General features: G+C 41.5%; 2 protein-coding genes across 4 annotated transcripts in view; both read right to left on the bottom strand.

Moving 5' to 3' along the window:
* Nucleotides 1-704: 704 nt before the first annotated feature.
* Nucleotides 705-3,412, bottom strand: LOC141610689 (putative protease Do-like 14). Of its 2 annotated transcripts, none has more exons than XM_074428906.1 (9): nucleotides 3,196-3,412; nucleotides 2,604-2,836; nucleotides 2,207-2,502; nucleotides 2,036-2,099; nucleotides 1,816-1,937; nucleotides 1,620-1,740; nucleotides 1,367-1,459; nucleotides 1,158-1,279; nucleotides 705-1,069 (listed from the first exon to the last, which is right to left on the bottom strand). In XM_074428906.1, exons 1-9 carry the CDS (start codon nucleotides 3,311-3,313, stop codon nucleotides 985-987), a joined length of 1,254 nt encoding a protein of 417 aa, XP_074285007.1. In that variant the 5' UTR covers nucleotides 3,314-3,412; the 3' UTR covers nucleotides 705-984. The 2 variants fall into 2 exon arrangements, with proteins under 2 accessions (XP_074285007.1, XP_074285006.1); XM_074428905.1 differs by having other exon boundaries at nucleotides 1,152-1,279; nucleotides 3,196-3,409.
* Nucleotides 3,413-3,882: 470 nt separating this feature from the next.
* Nucleotides 3,883-16,643, bottom strand: part of LOC141610690 (putative protease Do-like 14) — a 48,925-nt gene continuing 36,164 nt past the window's right edge. Inside the window, exons 1-9 of one of the 2 annotated variants that reach the window (XM_074428907.1) lie at nucleotides 9,714-9,900; nucleotides 8,925-9,154; nucleotides 8,527-8,822; nucleotides 8,367-8,430; nucleotides 8,134-8,255; nucleotides 6,997-7,117; nucleotides 5,257-5,349; nucleotides 4,772-4,899; nucleotides 3,883-4,255 (exon numbers count right to left, since the gene is read on the bottom strand). In XM_074428907.1, coding sequence (XP_074285008.1) covers nucleotides 4,195-4,255; nucleotides 4,772-4,899; nucleotides 5,257-5,349; nucleotides 6,997-7,117; nucleotides 8,134-8,255; nucleotides 8,367-8,430; nucleotides 8,527-8,822; nucleotides 8,925-9,154; nucleotides 9,714-9,831 — 1,233 coding nt within the window. In that variant the 5' untranslated portion in view covers nucleotides 9,832-9,900 and the 3' untranslated portion in view covers nucleotides 3,883-4,194. Of the gene's footprint in view, nucleotides 4,256-4,771; nucleotides 4,900-5,256; nucleotides 5,350-6,996; nucleotides 7,118-8,133; nucleotides 8,256-8,366; nucleotides 8,431-8,526; nucleotides 8,823-8,924; nucleotides 9,155-9,713; nucleotides 9,901-16,643 lie in introns of those variants that run through there. The other variant, XM_074428908.1, reaches the window with a different exon arrangement.

Here is a 16,643-nt window from a genome sequence, read left to right as displayed (position 1 = left end):
CAAATTTTAATCAATAGCATGCATATCTATCTTTTATTCAATAAAAGTCTCCCTTTTGGAGAGAATCGTTTTTCCGTCCCTTATTTCGGGGGTTTTCCATTTATTCGTGGGTTTAGTTTCATCAGTAATATAGTCAAGAGTAGTTCGTTGATGGTTTGCAGCGTGTTTTTTCAAAGGGTAAAAGTGATTCGTCAACGATCTTTGGAACCAGTTAGAGATAAGTTTTATCTCATAAATCAAACGAATGATCCCCTCAAAAGCTACATGAAGATAGCGATAATAGGACGAGCCGAATTGTCAGATGTTGTTTTGAGATCCCTAGTTTATAAGAAAATTATTTTTCTTTGGTTTTCATTAGATTTGTTTTCGATTATACTTATTCTTTGTAAGTGTCGTATGACTTTCTATTAATGAATTGTTCTTTTCTCTCAAAAAAAAAAAAGTTGTTGTAAACAACATATATTGGTCTTAAATATGATATTTCATATGAAATTTACCAAACAATTAAAATGAAACACTTCGTATTCGTAATTGCTAAATCACGGGCACAATTTTACTAAATCCCGCGCACTTTACTTATTTTTTTCCCTCCACACCCTTCATCGTTATTAAAGATAAAGAAAAAAAAATTAAAATAGATTTTGAGAAAAGTCTTTGGTAAGTCTGGAGACAAGACTCACTCAAGACTGCCAATAATCTATCGGTAGTCTTGAATTTAGGAAATCTAAAACTCAACTTTGAAGGGACATTATCCAATGAGTGGATCTCACGTGTCATTTCATTTTGTAAAAAAAAAAAAGAAGTAAAGGGAGAAAGTAAAGTCTCTGATGAGTCTCACGAATAATGTCCTAACTCCTAACCTAAATCCCAGGACTGACCGCGGCCGAAAGACGTTAGATGTTACTCATAGATATAGGTAACCAGGGCGAGACAAGCCACCAAAATTAATTCTTCAAAAGAACAAACTACTCTTAAACCCCAAGATTATTGGGGAATAAGCTTTCTCAACCATTCAGCATCACGCACAGGCTCAAACGGGTTATGTATAGTCCAAGGAGTTACCGCCCACCTGGAAAAAACACCCACAAAATATCAGGGAGTGAATGGCAGTACACAGTATAATTTCAGGTGCTTGAAAAGAAAGAACTTACTGATACATTTTATTCGGGGGAGTCTGTTCGACCTTCAGACTTAGCGACAGATTTTCAGCATTACTCGCTCTCAAAACATCAAGCTCAACATATTCTATTCCAACATTGTTCCATACTATCTCAAATAACTGGAAAGAAATAAAGCAGTTAGTTAGTGATGTTAACATCATCAACGACACGTCATTTAATTCAACAAAAGAGGCGGGGAAATATACCTCTAACGAACTGCGGACTAATTTGCCATTACATTTTATTATGACATCTTCAGGGCATATCCCGGAACAATACGTTGGTGAATCCTCCGCAACCTGTTTAAGAGACAAACAAGGGATGATTAAATATAAAAAGAATATCAGCCTAAGCACAACCTACGATTATCATTGATTATAATTAGTTGGATTCCAAACCGGAGGCATCCAAGGAAAATAAGTTGTCGACTGTTGATGTTGCAATACGAGAAGAACATACCTCTGTGACAACAGCACCTCCAGTAACATTTGGGAACACAGCCAAAAACTCACTCAAATACTTAGAACCAGACGAATGAAGATTGGCAATTTTCACACCAAGGCAAGGCCGATGATATTGCCTACGCCAAAAAAAATGAGCAACAGATGTAAAAACAATTGTCATGTTGATACTTGGAAATGGAATAGCAACTTACCGGCAACTTTTAAAATTCTTCCACCAAATTGAAACTAAGTTAATCGGTAAGAAAGAGAATTTGTAGAAGACGAGTCCAATAACTTCTCCTGAATAGTTGATGACAAATGCCCCTTTCTTCTCCTATTAAAAGAAAATATTTTAGTTACATTAGGGATCTTAGAAACAAAATTATGTATAAGCAAGAGTAAAAAAAGGGGGAGAAATTAAAGGGCAATAACTGGATGGTTGTTGTTCCAGACACAATAAAGCTCGCTGCATTCCTCTTTCCTGAGCGGCCTTGGACTTAACAAAGAGACATATATAAACTTATTTAGTGAATAGCAACAGAAAACAGAAAACTGAAAACGGAAGAGGCCAGCATAGAAGCAATAGGGAGAGAGGAGTAGTACCTGAAAACACCGGAACCAAGAATAGGAGCATTAAGGAGTCTCATAGAGCGGGCAATAGTGATTAAGGGAGTCCCAGGAGAAATTTTAAACTTAGTAGAATGAGGACGCAATCGAGGTGGTTGGTGGTAGTACTGAATGGGGGTGAGATTTATTGGAACGAAATCATCCAAATCCCTAAGAGTGGCAGTTGGCAATTGGCAGGGGGTTTGAATCCGAATGGCAGCAAGATTGTAGTGGAAATCACAAGCAATAACTCGACCTTGATGTATTTGACCATCCCATAAATACACATCAACCTTCACCGCGAAACAAACAAACAAACTTTAATTCTCGCTGAATTGGGTTTGGCAGGGTTGTACAATGATAACGATAATGAACAAAAACATAAGTTACTAGCCTGAATATCACTAGGTTCGACACCATTAGTACGAACGAACAGAGTAGCTGGACAAATAATGATACTAGTGAAATTAGTAACTGTCATTTCATCATCACCATCACCATCGTCATCAACTCGGTGAGATTCATAGATAATACCAGTACCCCAAAATACAAGTTCACCTCGCCTTTTGATATCATTTCCGGTCAATCTCCAGATTTGGCCGAGTTGAGTGAAATGAGCCATATCATCTAAACACATACATACATACAGTGTACTTGTTGAGTGTAATGAGCCATATCATCTCAACACATACATACATACAGTGTACTTATTTATATAGTTGGCAGTTACTTCCTCCGTTCCATTTGATCGTTTACGTTTGCTTTTTAGGCACTATTCATATGTGCGGAAATCTTTAATACGTGTATAAAGCAAACGTAAAAAAATCAAATGGAACGGAGCAAATATTAGCTATAATTATATAAATACATGAAATAACATCAATTTTAATATAATAGGAACACAATAAACAATCTCCAGGTTCGGCCGCGTATAGCTGATATTAATAATTCAATAATTCTAGTGTAAGACGGTGTTGAGTACATACCAGGAAGATGATGAGAAAGGATACCGGCAAGCGAAGGAGAAGCTTTAGAAGCAGCAAACTTTATACTCTCATCCACAACTACTTCTTCTTCTCTATGAATCCTCCTTAATCTACTCATTTTTTTTTTCTTTTTTTTTTTTTTTTACTTCTCTCTCTGTGGAAATGGAATTCGCTCGGCGGCACTCGGCAGCTTAATGCATATGTCATACATCTACTCCATATTTAGCGGGTCGGATCTCAATCGTAATAATTATAGGCCCAATAGATTCTTTAGATTTTACTCATCGGTTCCATTTTTTTTTTCAGCTCTATTTATTTACGTAATTGCTAAATCCTACGCACACCTTACTTAATCCTACACAATATTATCAACTTTTTCCTTTTTTGCCCTTCTCATTTCATAGGCCAGCAGCGACAAAACCCCGATGAATTAATTTGACGGTAAAGCCATTGTTGAGTTGCTCAGACAATTGCCATTGAAGTTGGTCAACTTTTTTATGCTTATGCCAAAGTTCCTTTTGTAGGAAATCGTATATTTTAGTTTAAAGTTTTAGTCATAAAAACTTAAGAATCTTATGCATGCAAAATAAAATACAAGAGTGAAGGAAAACCAGTTCCTTACGTTGGATATTTCGGCTATTAGGGCACTAGTAAGGTCTCCTACCTTAGTTCTTGAGCTTTTCCAAATGGATGAACAAGATTCAATATAGAATCTCTCCCCAAGGATTGTACCAAGAAAACCTCCTTAATACAAATATTAATTTAAATACAAACCAAGTGTTCTAACCTAAATCCCGGGGCGGACTGCAGCCGAAAGACGTTACACATAATATAAACCAGCAACTAAAAATTCTTGGAATTCATTACATACATTAAGCAAGATGTTACTCATAGATATAACTTATAAGTAACCCGGGCGAGACAAGCCACCAAAATTAATTCTTCAAAAGAACAAACTACTCTTGAACCCCAAGATTATTGCAGAATAGGCTTTCTGAATCATTCAGCATCACGCACAGGCTCAAACGGGTTATGTATAGTCCAAGAAGTTAGCGCCCACCTGGAAAAAACACCCACAAAATTAGAGATCAGGAGCAGCACACCATGGTATACTACTGCATGCATATACCCTGAAATATTTAGTCATCGTTTGACTGCCACTAGAAATGTTGGGGAATTCGAAAATCCCCTGAATTGGAAAAAAGATGTTTGGTTACCCAAAATCCTACTTCAATTCTTAGTGGAGGAGTTTGGTTAGGGGTAGTTTGAAATTCATGTGTCCATTCAATTCTTACATGTCAACCAAACGTCTTTTTAGTAATTCACATGAATTACCCAATTCACTTGTTGAAATTAACAGGAGGTTAATTCCTTTTTAGTAATTCACATGAATTACTCAATTCACTTATTGAAATTAACAGGAGGTTAATTCCGCCATGACAACCAAATGACACCTTAGTAAAAGACTTTTTTTCAGAGCCGAAATGGCAGTACACAGTAAAATTTCCAAAATATCAGGGAGCGGGGTGAACGTGAGGGTGAGATACATTCAGCTGCTTGAAAAGAAAGAACTTACTGATACATTTTATCCGAGGAAGTCTGTTCGACCTTCAGACTTGGCGTCAGATTTTCACCATTACTCGCTCTCAAAACATCAAGCTCAACATACTCTATTCCAACATTGTTCCATAGTATCTCAAATAACTGGAAAGAAATAAAGCAGTTAGTTAAGTGATGTTAACATCATCAACGTATGCAATCATGCAAGTATGATTATCTCGGTACGATGGAACGAATTACCTAGTTGTCACCGAGCACACATCAAATGAAGACAATTTTCTACCAACAAAGAGTACAATGAATAGATGAAAAAACACGTTACTGAGATGCATTGAATAAAAAATGCAAAACTACCAAGCAAATATCACAATCCCTGACAATCAAGGGCTTGTGAAATTTTATCTTAAGCACAAGCTGACATATTTGTTAGGCTGATACAAACAGAGTCAAGAGGCTGATATCATTATCATTTAGTTCAACAAAAAGAGGGGGGAAATATACCTCCAACGAACTGCGGACTAATTTGCCATTACATTTTATTATGACATCTTCAGGGCATATCCCGGAACGATACGCTGGTGAATCCTCTGCAACCTGTTTCAGAGACAATACAAGGGACGATTAAATATAAGAAGAATATCAGCCTAAGCACAACCTAAGATTATCATCGATTATAATTAGTTGGATTCCAAACCGGAGGATGTTATGTATGTGGTGTGCAGCACTTCTATATTCATTATATAATGGGGTTTTATGAAGATGGCTGTTATGTCTTCTATATTCCACATGCAGGAAAGTAGGTTTCATCCATTTGAGCCAAGGAATCCCTCATTAAATAGTTTGCTTGGTAATTGATTTTTTTCTGATTGAGCCAAATATTCAATATTCTCAAAGTCATTTAGAGCCCTTCTCATCTCCTTAATGTGAATAGTGGAGATCATTCTTCTCTAAAAGCATATGCTTGGAAAAAAGATAAGATCACAAATGACTCCTGGAATATGCTTCCTGGCGGTCAAAAGTTTACATTTTTTTAAATACACGAAGACCAATGTAAGAACCAAAACCCTCCGTTTATCCCTCCATTTGTCCTGTTATTTTCATGTGCTATTGTACCCTGTCTTCCATATTCCCTCCTCTCTCTCTCTCAAAACCTCCATTTTTACAAACTCCACAATAAATCAACAGCTCCTCTCAAACTATAAAATGATAAAACATCAGGCACACTAATTTCCTCAACAGCCTAGAACTATAATTAACTTCGATTTCCATATCAAGGTTTTTACCTTTACTATACGTCTATACCCATCTTTTTCCTCTCCATCAAACCCTCATTAGTTTAACCTCCATTATGAGTTTAAATTTAGTTAATTATGTTCACTGTTGTGAGGGAAGGGGGTCAGCTAGAAGTGCCCAGTGACCTCACTGTCAATTTGTGACCTCAAAAGTTGGCGTTGTCGGAAGTTTCAATATTTGGCTCTGGCTGGTGAGAGGCATTCTCATGTTGTACTTGGTGTAAATCGTAGGACAGTTGAGTATAATCAGGTGCGTAGGTGGTAAGGGAGAGTGGTGGCTAGGTGAAATCACGGGAGGTGAGGTCGATGTTGAATGGGCTGGGGTCAATAGTGGATGCCGATGAACATGGGATGTGACTTGTGAGTGATGGCTAAAAGCTCTTACATCAAAGGAAAACGTAAACTATTGAGAGTATTTCATTTATTTTTCACTAAGGACAAAACATAGTCACCTCCATAGGAATTTATCCTCTCTTCTTGAGAAAAGCAGTTGTGCAAAAATAATACGAGCCAGGCACTAGCACACTGAACCCAATAATACAAAAAAAAAAAAAGACTTTTTCGAAGGAAAACAGATCTCAATGACAGTTGTAGGAGTCCAACATCGTCCAAGGACTGGTCCATTGCTTCTACAGAACATCATTCATAAGCCATAAGAAAGAAAAATGCCGGAACGGAATAGCAAGTGTGAGTCAAACTCATTGTCTATCCAATTGAGGAGCACCATAATAAAGCAAATGCCTGAAGCTTGTTTTTTTTTTTTTCTCAATCAACTCCCCAACCACACCCACGAAAAAGGCACATTGCGAAAAGAAAAATGAATAGGGCAAACATATATGGATGGCATGAGAGAACTTTCAAGCCACAAATTCCAGTAATTCAATATTGATAGTGCATCCAAGGAAAATAAGTTCTCGACTGTTGATGTTGCAATACCAGAAGAACATACCTCTGTGACAACAACACCTCCAGTGACATCGGGGAACGCAGCCAAAAACTCACTCAAATACTTAGAACCAGACAAATGAAGATTGGCAATTTTCACACCAAGGTAAGGCCGATGATATTGCCTACGCCAAAAAAAATGAGCACCAGATGTAAAAATATGTAAGAGAGAGAAAAAGACAACTTATCTTAAGCCCCTCACAAAGAGAGAGAAAAAGTTGTCTTTTGTAGCAAAAGACAACTTTTCTTAAGCCCTTCACAAAGATGAAACTTAAGAAAGGAATGATTACTTAGAATATCAATCACAAAGGTTTTGTTTAGAAAGAAAAATTAGAAACAATTCATCACTCGGAAACTTCTGATTTGATAAGCATTGAGCCTTTGATAACAGACAAAAACATGTCCATTTAACGGGGGTTGACGCTAACTTTAAGCTCATAGCAGTATAGTACCACAAGCTGAACTGTCTACTCTCGCCGGCTAGAGGGAGAGCAGGGGAGTTATTGTCGTCAAGACCTCAACCAAAGACTATCACACCCTCTTTTTTCTCCTACTACCGATGTTGACCCATATAAGTTGAAGACCACCTCAAAAAGATTATTGCATGGAGAGTGCACAACTCTAAACTCGCAACAACAAACACCAAAAATTAGTACAATTAGCACAAAAACAAAATCGGATTACTCAATATATAAACACCTCAATTTCTAAAAATTAGTCGTCCATAAGTCCATAGCTACTCCATCTATCGAATTGAATTTGAATCGGATCATTCCATAGTAGGTTGTCCCGAAATAGTAGAAACCTTCCTAACTTAGAGCATGTTTGGCCTAATTTATTGAAAATGAGTTTTTGCTTTTCAAGCTTAACTTTTCAAAAGCGTTTTGCAAGCGTCAAAAACACCAAATTGCTACTTATATACTTTAAAGGGCAAAATAATGGATTGTGAGTTTCAAAGAAACTATTTTTAACTTTTGGAAAAAAACGATTGTTAATTGTTTGGCCAATTTGTGTTTTTTCACCCAAAAGCAAGTTAAAAAAAATCTAGGCCAAACACATACTTAGTGAAGTACATTCCAATTGTAGCTTTTATCTAAAAACAATTGCCATGTTGATACTTGGAAATGGAATAGCAACTCACCGGCAACTTTTAAAATTCTTCCACCAAGTAGAAACTAAGTTAATCGGTAAGAAAGAAAATTTGAAGAACACGAGTCCAATAACTTCTCCTGAATAGTTGATGACAAATCCCCCTTTCTTCTCCTATTAAAAGAAAATATTTTAGTTACATAAAGCACTATATATGAGTGGAATGGACAATTAGCTAGAACAACAATGTACTTAGAAACAAAAGGGGGGAGAAAGGGCAATAACTGGATGGTCGCTGTACATGACACAATAAAGCTCGCTGTAATCCTCTTTCTTGAGCGTTCTTGGACTGAACAAAGAAACATATATGAACTTAGTGAATAGAAACAGAAAGCAGAAAACTGAAAACGAAAGAGGGTTAGAGGCAATAGGGAGAGATTAGTACCTGAAAACACCGGGACTAACAATAGGAGCATTAAGGAGTCTCATAGAGCGGGCAATAGTGATTAAGGGAGTCCCAGGAGAAATTTTAAACTTAGTAGAATAAGGACGCAATAGAGGTGGTTTGTGGTGGTACTGAATGGGGGTGAGATTTATCGGAACGAAATCATCCAAATCCTTAAGAGTTGCAGTTGGCAATTGGCAGGGGGTTTGAATCCGAATGGCAGCAAGATTGTAGTGGAAATCACAAGCAATAACTCGACCTTGACATATTTGACCATCCCATAGATAAACATCAACCTTCACAAACAAAGAAACAACTTTAAATCTCAGTGAATTGGGTTTGGCATGGTTGTACAATGATAACATAAGTCGATAATGAACAAAACATAAGTTACTTGCCTGAATATCACTAGGTTCGACACCATTAGTACGAACGAACAGAGTAGCTGGACAAATAATGATACTAGTGAAATTATTAACTGTCGTTTCATCATCATCTTCATCATCATGATCTCGATGACATTCATAAATAATACCAGTACCCCAAAATACAAGTTCACCTCGCCTTTTGATTTCATCTCCGCTCATTCTCCAGATTTCGCGGCGGTGAGTGTAATGAGCCATATCATCTGAACACATACATACATACAGTGTACTTGTTAACTGTAATGACTAATGAGCCATATCATCTCAACACATACATACATACAGTGTACTTGTTGACTGTAATGAGCCATATCATCTCAACACATACATACATACAGTGTACTTGTTAACTGTAATGACTAATGAGCCATATCATCTCAACACATAGTGTACTTGTTAACTGTAATGAGCCATATCATCTCAACACATACATACATACAGTGTACTTGTTAACTGCAATGAGCCATATCATCTCAACACATACATACAGTGTACTTATTTATAGTTGGCAGTTAATTCCTCCGTTCCATTTGATTGTTTAGGTCTGTTTTTTAAGACCTATTCATATGTGCGGAAATCTTTAATACGTGTATAAAGCAAACGTAAAGAATCAAATGAAACGGAGGAAATATTAGCAATTATTCTATGAAATTACATCAATTTAATATAATAGGAACACAATAAACAATCTCCAGGTTCGGCTGCGTATAGCTAATAATAATAATTCAATAATTCTAGTGTGAGACGGTGTTGAGTACATACCAGGTAGATGATGAGAAAGGATACCGGCAAGCGAAGGAGAAGCTTTAGAAGCCGCAAACTTTATACTCTCATCCACAACTACTTCTTCTTCTCTATGAATCCTCCTTAATCTACTCATTTTTTTTTTTTTTTTTTTTTACTTCTCTCTCTGTGGAGATGGAATTCGCTCGGCGGCACTCGGCAGCTTAATGCACATTAGGACTAAGCAGAAAATCCGATTATCCAAACTGATCCGATATCCGATCTGAATCCGATCCGAAATTTTGGATATCCGATCCGAAAGTTAAGTTTGGTTTGGATATCTGATCCGAAATCTTTGGTTTTGGTTTGGATATGGATATTAGAATTAAAACATTTGGATATCCGATCTGATCCGAAACTATAGTTTTCTAGTATAATTTCGAGAAAATAAATTTTTACTTGATACAACAACTTAATTAATGTTTAAAATATTAGAGAAATACTTAGGTGGTACTTCAATTTTATAGCGAGAACATTGGGATAAGAATACAAAAGAAAATTATCATGTAAAACTATGAATATAATCTTGTTTCAAACTTAATTTTAAAGTAAATTCAAAAGTATGGATACCCGATGGATATCTGCATCCGATCCGATTATTTTGGATACCCGAACATTGTATATCCGAGACATTTGGTTTGGATATTGGATATCTAACTTCAGGATTTCTAATATGGATATCCGATCCGAACTAGCACTTTGGATCAAATACCCGATCCGTACTCTGCCCTACACAACATATACCTATACCATATGTCATACATCTGCTCCATATTTAACGGGTCGGATCTCAACCGTAATAATTTTAGGCCCAATAGATTCTTTAGATATTACTTCATCGGTTCCATTTTTTTTAGCTCTATTTATTTACGTAATTGCTAAATCATACGCATACGACACACCTTACTTGGGCCTTGTTCTTTCTGACTTTTTAGAGCTGAACTGAACTGAATGGAGCTGAGCTCAACTGAACTGAATAGAGCTGAACTGAACTAAGCTGATTAGAGCTGAATTGAATTGAAATAATATTAATATTAATATTATTAATATTAATATTAATACTAAATATAATAATAATAATTATTATTATTATTAATATTATTAATAATAATAATAATAATTATTATTATTATTAATTATTATTATTATTATTATTAATTGTTCCGGGTGTAATTCCAGAGCAATTATTTGTCACCACCCGTGCTTGTAGAATGACGTCTTTGGTTGAATCCTCCTTTCGGTCTCCTGAAACAGTGAACAAACTTAGGGCTCGGCTTTGGACCGAGCGAACTCACTCCGACGCTCAAGTCAGTAAACTTAAAGAGATAAGTTGTTGTTACTTGGCTAAGTATATATTGTAGAGAGATAAGGAAGATATTACCAGATGAATAGTGATTCTTAGGTTAAATTGTGGATCCTTTCCTCAATGAGGGTTGAGGAGTATTTATAGACTTTCACCTTTTGTCACGTAGTGGCCAAGTGGCCAAGTGGCTAACAGGCGGAAAGACCGTTCTACCCTCGGCCGATGGACCCATGGCAGGCCGGCCGAGGGGTCTTTGATATGAGTACGCGGATATGTGCCCCGGCTGGCTGGTTGCCTGACCGGGACCCGGGTGACAGGCCGACGTAGCTGAGTCGACTAGGCTGTCCAAGGTGTTGACTTGCTGTGGATATCTTTGACCTTGCTCAATATGTTGACTCGATCAGCGGGTGCAGAATATGCCCCATCAATTTGCCCCCAGCGTAGTCTATGCCGTGGTATGGGCTCCGATGTATGTTGAGCGTATATTCTGCGCAAGTGAAAATTTTCTTTCCCGGCTTCTTCTACCTCGGCTTGGTTCTGCTTAGGCCGTACCATATCCCCCTTCCACATGGATGTGTAAAGGGCATCCGATGTGGAAAAGAAAGTGACTTTGGCCGAGACCAGGGTTGAGAGTGCCGGTTGTTTTTGATTGCCCTCGGCCGGTGCTACCTAGCTTGGTTAATCATGTGGCCGGCGGAGAACAGATACTTAGGAATTTGTTGAGGAAGATGAATAGGCAAAGAGATTTGAAGGGGCGTGTTGAAGACGCCTGGTCACTGTTGCGTTGATTGACGTTTAACTGTTGCAACTAGGGATGGCAATGGGTAGGGTCTGGGTAGGGTCCGCCTAGACCCGGACCCGACCCGAGATTTTCCCTTTAGACCCGTACCCGACCCAGACCCGTAAGGGTCTAAAATTTGAGGACCCATACCCGGACCCTATGGGTAAGGGTAGGGTCTAGGTCTACCCGCGGTCCGAGTTTCGACCACTTTAGTAACAAGATTAACGATTATAGGGTCTATAATATTAAAAAAAAAATCATACTACTTTAACATTATGAGTTTATTAATGCCAAGTTAATTGTGGTTGTCGGTCGGCTATTAGAGAGGTGGTTGCCAATCGCGTATCGCGTCTTTGTGGTGGTGGTTTTCTTGTGTCAGTGGTGGAATGGTGGTATTGTCAGAAGAGTTTGGTTGAGTTTTATCACTTTATGGGATGGGGGAAGAGAAAGAGACTTTAGTTGGGTTTCTACAGTCTGCTAGTATGAATTCAGAAAAGTTGTAATTTTGATTTTTTTTCTTTAATAAAGGGTCTAAGGGTCGGGTATGGGTCTCATAACTTTGACCCGGACCCGGACCCGAAATATTTTCTTAAGACCCATACCCGACCCATACCCATTGGGTCTGAAAAAATGAGACCCATACCCGACCCATTAGGGTCCGACCCTCAGGGTCTGGGTCGGGTCCCCGACCCACTGCCATCCCTAGTTGCAACGATTGACATTCCGTGGTTGCATGTCCGACACGTGTCTGTTCGCTGATTGGCTGACGTTTCATGGGCTGTGCCCTGATTGGTCCTTCTTCATGGGCTTTCCCCTATAAATAGGGCAGTTAGTCCCTGAAATTGGCCACCAATTTCATTTTCTCTAAAATTTTCTTCTCTCTAAACTTTCAAGGGCTTCTTTCTCTTCTAATCTTCAGAGTCGTTACTTCGGCTAGTGCTTTTCTTCGAGGTAAACAAACAAATTTTTCTCAATCTCTTATTTTGTTAAGTAATTGTTGCTACCATGTCTGCTGCTGATGTCGGACCTAGTAAACCTGCGCCGGGGGGTTCCCCGTCGCGTCTTGATGAGGAGGAGATACTAGACGCCATCCCGATAAGGTCTGGGGGCCCTAGGTCTCCTTCTCCCGAAGTTGATCCAAGAGCTTTGGAGGATTGGGAGGATGATGATGATGTTGATGACGACGGTGATGATGACGGTGATGATGCTGAAAGGGTTCATCCTAATGAGGGGAGGCAGTACGTCATGGATCACGGCGACGCCTGTAAGGTCTGTCCTGACCGTGCTTGGACCCATAAGTTCGCCAGTTGTTCCGGCGAGACATTTTTCGAGGGCCATTTCTACTTTGGCAGGGGATACAAAATTTTTATCCCTGAGGAGGGTCAGGCCGTTTGTTGCCCTCCACCGGGTTGCACCGGCGTATACATCCGGCACTTGGAGTACGGGCTCCGGTTTCCGCTGAATGAATATGTCATGGCCATCATTAGAGCCATGAACGTCGCCGTGGCCCAACTGCACCCGTTGGCTATTAGGACCATAGTCGGTTTTGTCTGGCTCTGTCTCTTCAAGGGGGAGGTCCCAACGGTTAATTTAATTCGTCGGCTTCACCACCTTCGGCCGTCGTTTGCCGGTCGCGTTGGATGGTACAGCGTGCAAATGGAGCCGGGTTACGTCTCCGTTGATAAGCTTTCTTCCTGCAAAGACTGGAAAGATCGGTGGGTGTACGTTGAGGTGCCGGATGACTATCCGCCGCCCTTGGTCCTTCCAAAGACCAAGTTAATTTGCGGTGCGAGACTAAGGCGGAGCATGACAAATGGGTCACCTGGAAAAAGCTTAAGATGGACGCCAAAGAAGGTCCCTCTTAATGCGGATGAGAAGCGGGCGATGAGGCTTTTTGAGGCGGACAAGAGTGGGGTGCCGAAAAGATGGATTCCTTCAACGCAGATCATTCTTCAGGATGAGCTGCTCTGCCATGTTGGCCTCATACCGGCCCTAGCACAGGGTGAGTGGGGTCGGTGTGAGGCCCATCACTGCTCTCAATGTTTCTGTTCTTTTGAATTTTGGTTCATTCCTCGCTTAACTCTTGCTTTGTTTCTTTTGCAGATCATTTTGGCTCGGATCTATCCGAGGATATTCTTAAGAGAATGGGGCTTGCCAAGGACAAGACCGTTGTTGATTTGCATCCTAAGGCTCTAGCCCGTGATCGCAGAACGTCGCCGAATGACCTTATGGATCAGCAGCTGAAAGGCATGAATGTGGAGGCGGCCCAGGCGAAGGTTGCTAGTAACATGCCGCGCCGAACGCGGAAAACAAAGTCTTCGGCGGCGACGGCGTCGACATCAGTTCCACCTCCCATCCCTTCAGTCCAGAAGGAGACGGTGGTGATCGTTGACATTACCGACGGGGGGGACTCCGATGCGGAGGGATCTCTCCTTGTCCGTAAGAGGAAAGAGCCTGCTCCTGCCGCTAATGTTTCTGCTGCTACTGCTGATACTGCTGCCGGCAAGGAAATGCGTCCCCCGACCAAGAAGGCCAAGCATGGTACAGATCTATCCTGTGGCTCGGACATAGCTGGTTCATTAGGCGTTCCTGATGACAGGCTCTCCTGTATGTCCATGTATGTTGACACGGATGCTTTAATTGAGTTTTTTGTAGATCAACCGCTGTCGTCAACCGGTCACACTATTGAACGGCGTGCCGAGAAGAAAACTGCGCAGGCAGTGGTCAAGACGCCACCGTTGTCACCTCCTTCCCGAAGCCTACCCCCCTCCAGATTAAGTCGGAGGGCCTAAGTTTGATCAGGTTACTGGCGAAGTGGGTTGATTCGGCCGGTGCTCTTATTGTGGAGCAAGAGAAGACCATTGCTGACGCTGCCCCACAGCTCGAGCGGCTAAGGCTTGAACTCGACGCAGCGAACAAGGAGACCAAGAGGGCCAAAGCTGAGGCTGAAGAGGCAGTCCGTGCTGAGAGAAAACTCAGGGAGGACGCTGAAAAAGAGGTCCTTGCTGAGAGAGCCAAGGTCGAGGCTGCGGCGGCTGAAATTGCTAAGCTGCTGGAGGGGCGTGACCTTGTTCAGAAGCACGCCGACCTTTATTTTAAGCAGAGGGACGAATGGAGGGGCATGTTTCAGGCCCAGGGGAAGGTGGTTCAGAACAAGGATGCTATCATCGCCCAGAGGGAGGAGGACATTGAGACGCTCCAAACCGTTACCCTCCCTAACATGTGCGCCCAATACCGGGACCCTGGCCGAAGAAGCTGTCAGGGAAGTGATTGGGGAGCTCTTCCCTCTTGATGGCTCCTTTCCGTGGGACAAATTTGACGAGCTGTTTGACGACAAGCTCGAAGCTAAGGAGAAAGCCGCGGAGGAGAAGGCCAGGGAGGAGGTAAGGGTGAAGAAGGAGGAAGAGGCGGCCGAGGAGAAGGCATCCCTTGCTGAGAAGACTAAGGCGGCCAAGGAGGAAGCCGAGAGGATGAAGGCAGCTGAGGCTGCTGAGGCTGAGGCTGCTAAGAAAGCTTCTGGGTCGCCCATCAAAGATGATGCTGCTACCGCTGCTGATGGTAAGCAGCAACAGGCATAGGGAGACGGGCGGTCGTCACCAGGCTCACCCGGCGTCTCGGATAGCTTCAGCTGTTCGGGAGCCCATTATTAAGCCTTTCCTCCCTGCCATCTTTTGGCGCTTCAAATGATATGTCTGTAACCTTTTGCTTTTCTTTTCCTTGTTTTTTGTAAACTTTGGTAGGTTGTGTTTTGGCTTATCCCTATGGGGACGGCCGTCGTCTGTATTCTTCTCATTTGTAACCTGTTATCATTTTTAATAAGAGTTTGCCTTATTTGCCCTCGGCGTGGCCGGGGTTTTGATCACAGTTCTTCACTTGTCCTCTTGCGTTATTAATTGAGTGCCTTCGTTTTTACCTTCGGCCTTGCCGAGGTAGTTAGAATGCATATCTCAACTGTGTTTAACGTCTTTTAAACATGTTGACATGTTGGTCGCTTCCTCTTTCACTCTCGGTCAAGCCGAGGCGTCCGATTTGCGCTTCCCAACCGCCGCTGTGAACATGTTACTGTATCTGTAGACATATTGACCGCTTCCTCTGCCAGGCCTTCGGTTGGCGAGGCGGCTAGAATTGCGTCTCAACTGCACTGAGTATACGTTTCTTCTAGCGTATCGGTCGTTGTGTCCCCGTCACTCCCGGCTTTGGCCGGGGCAATCGGGGTTACGGCTCGACAGCGTTCAGATCTGTAGACATATTGATCGCTTCTCTGCCTTAGGGCCTTTGGTTGGCCGAGGCGGCTAGATTTGCGTCTCAATCATCGAGTATACGTTTCTTCCAGCGATCGGTCGTTGTGTCCCCGTCCTCCCGGCTTTGGCGGGGCAATCGGGTTACGGCTCGACAAGCGTTCGTATCAGAGACATATTGATCGCTTCCTCTCTTAGGGCCTTTGGTTGGCCGAGGCGGCTAGATTTGCGTCTCAACATGCACCGAGTATACGTTTCTTCTAGCGTATCGGTCGTTGTGTCCCCGTCACTCCGGCTTTGGCCGGGGCAATCGGGGTTACGGCTCGACTGCGTTCGTCTCAACTGTACTGAGTATACGTTTCTTCTTCTTGGGGTGACTGCCGTGGCGTCTGCCTCTTGGAGTGACTGCCGCGGTGTCTACCTCTTGGGGTGACTGCCGTGGCGTCTACTTCTTGGGGTGACTGCCGTGGCGTCTGCTTCTTGGGGTGACTGCCGTGGCGTCTGCTTCTTGATGGTGATTGCCGTGGAGTCTAACTCTTGGAGTGACTGCCGCGGCGTCTACCTCTTCGGGTGACTGCCGTGTCGTC

Source organism: Silene latifolia, chromosome 11, assembly GCF_048544455.1.
Source record: "Silene latifolia isolate original U9 population chromosome 11, ASM4854445v1, whole genome shotgun sequence".
Taxonomy (NCBI): domain Eukaryota; kingdom Viridiplantae; phylum Streptophyta; class Magnoliopsida; order Caryophyllales; family Caryophyllaceae; genus Silene; species Silene latifolia.
Note: the sequence above shows the minus strand (reverse complement) of the source record. Positions and strands in the feature narration are given on the sequence as shown.

Coding starts and splice junctions, on each gene's coding strand:
- LOC141610689 (XM_074428905.1), bottom strand. CDS start 3,313: ATGAGTAGATTAAGGAGGATTCATAGAGAAGAAGAAGTAGTTGTGGAT. Junction 1,741..1,815: donor AAGAATTTTAAAAGTTGCCG/GTAAGTTGCTAT, acceptor TTTTTGGCGTAG/GCAATATCATCGGCCTTGCC. Junction 1,070..1,151: donor CCCCCGAATAAAATGTATCA/GTAAGTTCTTTC, acceptor TGTTTTTTCCAG/GTGGGCGGTAACTCCTTGGA.